At 45.9% G+C, this 3,154-nt stretch overlaps 1 protein-coding gene across 1 annotated transcript; it reads right to left on the bottom strand.

Moving 5' to 3' along the window:
- Window positions 1–1,342: 1,342 nt before the first annotated feature.
- On the bottom strand, window positions 1,343–2,197 carry LOC133825270 (uncharacterized). The gene has a single exon (XM_062258235.1). It carries the CDS (start codon window positions 2,195–2,197, stop codon window positions 1,343–1,345), a length of 855 nt encoding a protein of 284 aa, XP_062114219.1.
- Window positions 2,198–3,154: the final 957 nt, after the last annotated feature.

Here is a 3,154-nt window from a genome sequence, read left to right as displayed (position 1 = left end):
TATATACAATGATGGCATGGCTTTCAAAATATTGTCGTAGCTTCTTCTTTGCTGTAATGAGTGCGAGTGCCAATTTTTCCATCATGATGTAGTGGGTTTCAGTGTCTAGTAGCATCTTACTGCTGTAGAACACTGGCTTCTGTCGGCTCACGTCTTCTCGAAAGAGCACAGAACTCACGGCAAAGTGCGAGGCAGACAGGTACAGGAACAGGTCTTCGTTGGGGAAGGGAGAACTCAGTACAGGAGGAGAACTCAGATAGGCTTTTAGTTCTTCAAGCGCTTTATTTTGTTCTTCCCCCCAGGTGGTGTTGGTAGACTTCTTGATGCATTGCAGGAAGGGCTGGCAACGATCGAACATGCGTGATATAAACCGGCTTAATGCTACAATTTTGCATGGCAGAGCCTGGATGTCCTGGACAGTTCTAGGTTCCTTGACCTCTGAAAGTGATGTAATCTGGGTTTGATTGGCGTCGATGTCTCTCTGGCTGACCTCGTATCCTAAGAACTGCCCAGAGGACACCCCAAAGGCACACTTAGTTGGATTTAGTTTATTTTATAAGTGTCGAGGATGTCGAAGCATTCGCTTAAATAGTCCACATGTGAAGAACTTTGTCGAGATTTGATGACCATGTCATCGATATATACTTCCATGTTTCTCCTAAGCAATGAAGAAAACACTTTGTGCATCATCCTCTGGTATGTTGCTCCTGCATTCTTTAGTCCGAAGGGCATAACTTTGTAACAGTACAAACTGCATTCTGTTATGAAAGTTGTATGGATCCGATCTTCTGCCTTCATTGGGATCTGATTGTATCCTGAGTAGGCATCAAGGAAGCTCATTCTTTCGAAACCTGCCATGGCATCTATCATCTGATCGATTTTCGGGAGAGGGTAGCTATCCTTAGAACATGCTTTGTTAAGGTTGGTGTAGTCTATGCACACTCTCTTTTTCCCGTTTTTCTTTGGGACCACTACAAGGTTGGCTACCCAACTAGGATATAGGCATTCTTTGATTGCTCCTATGCTCAAAAGTCGTTGTACCTCTTCTTGGATGGCCTGGTTGATTTCGGGAGCAAACATCCTCTTCCTTTGCTTGACAGATGGGAAGCTGTTCGATATGTTGAGGCTATGACTCATGACAGAGGGGTCTATTTTTGGTATGTCGTGCGGAGACCAGGCGAAGGTTCCAATTCTAGTTTTTAGGAATTGGATTAGGGTCTGTTTTTCTTTTTCAGGGAGCTTGACACTTACCAGCACTATTTTGGATGGGTTAGCATCATCTATACAGATTTCCTCTAAATCATCGAGTGTGGTCTGGGGTTTTTGCGATCTTCCTCTAGATCTAGGCCTTTGAGACATGCTGGTAAGTCACGCTAAGATTGCTATTTGTGGGATTGTCTTCAGGAGGGGAGGTGCCAGAATAATTTATTTCTTTCAAAGTAAGGAAGCATTTTTTGGCTTGCTTCTGGCATCCTTTTATGTCGATGGTATACCGTCCGTTGGGTGAGTGGCACCGCATAACTTGATGCAAAGTTGAGACCACTCCATGCATTCGGTGGATCCAACTTCTTCCCATGATGGCGTTATAGCTTATGATGGAATCCACGATGAGGAAGTCCACAGGAAAGGTGCGTTCTGTGGCTATCACGGTTAATCGAACAATGCCCTTCGGGTATACCCTCTGGTTGTTAAATCCCAAAATTGGTGTAGCAGAGGTCCTGATCTGATTTTCTTCGAGTCCCATCTTCTGGAAGGCTTCCCAGAAGAGAATGTCAACCCCATTGCCCCCGTCGACTAGAACTCTTCCCAGCTGGCAATGGTCGACCTGCAGTGAAATAACTAGAGGATCGTCATAGGGCAGGTGTACTTCCCGCAAGTCATCTTCGGTGAAGGTGATTGCAGAGGCTGGATAGCGTCTTTCCTCCGAAGTGACGAGGTTGACTGTATGGCCTAATGATCTATATCTCTTTACCCATTCTTCCATCCTCTTGTGAATTTTGGTGGCCTGCTCTTGTTCCTTGGTGAGCTCCACAATACCGTGTATTATGGGGATTTGCTTGAGGGGCTCTTGTGAGCTCACGGTGGCCGTATGCAGGGAGTCTGCTACTGGTGGTGTTGGGACAGAAGCAGTGTTGGGCTGTGAGGTGCCGGGTCTGCTTGTCTCTTTAATATACTGGGTTATGCGTCCACTTCTCATGAGGGCTTGGATCTGATTGTGTAGGTTGTGGCATTTAGCGATTGTATGTCCATGATCCTTGTGGAAGAGGCAAAACCTACTTTTATCTCTTTTTTCAGGGGGAGTGGTAATTTTGTATGGCTCATGCCAGATGGGTCTGTCTTTGTTTTCTTCGTAAATGACTTCCTGAGGGACGATGTACTCGAAAGAGGGGTATCATGGTGGGTCTCGATTTGGCTTTGGCCTTTTACCTCCTTTCGTGTGATCCATTTTCTATCTCTTCCTCTTGTCATCCCTTGCAGGTTGGGGAGGAGGGTTATTTGCTGGTGGAGCGGAGATAAGTGCAGATTTATTCTATGCACGCTCTCGAAATTCCATGACCCTGAAGACACCCACGGCACGGATCTGAATCTCAGGCATGTCATAAGGTGGTGTCATGGTGAGGTTTTCATGTAAGACAGATCCCACCTATAAGCTTTTGACGAAGAGATTAGCTGCGGTGACTGAATCGACATCGTTGATCTGGTGTACGAGGTCAATGAAACACTGCAGGTATGATTTTGGAACTTCATTTTCCCCTTGCTCGATTCAATAGAGATTTGCCATCATTATTGGTGCCTCGCGGTTAGCATTATACTATTGGAGAAAGGCTCTGTGGATATCACCAAAACTGTTGACAGAACCAGGTTTCAACTGCCTGAACCATAGCAGGGCTGGCCTAGAGAAAGTCGTGGAGAAAACTTTACACTGTGTGGCTTCATTTTTGGCTTCTAGGGCCATCTTCTGTTGAAATTGGAATAGGTGGTTGAGTGGGTCTCCCTTTCCATTAAACACGGGTAGAGGAGGGATTACGAAGTCCCACAGTTTGGGATCGTTCTGAATCCACTTTGCAAAGGGCGACCTCTCCGTGGTTCTTGATACCAAATCCATGTGCTCCGTGGTGTGAGTGGACCTTCCATGCGAAAACTTCTGTAACAT

The sequence above is a fragment of the Humulus lupulus genome, chromosome 1, assembly GCF_963169125.1.
Source record: "Humulus lupulus chromosome 1, drHumLupu1.1, whole genome shotgun sequence".
Taxonomy (NCBI): Eukaryota; Viridiplantae; Streptophyta; class Magnoliopsida; order Rosales; family Cannabaceae; genus Humulus; species Humulus lupulus.
The sequence above is the reverse complement of the archived record's forward strand: the minus strand, read 5'-3'. Positions and strand labels throughout refer to the sequence as shown.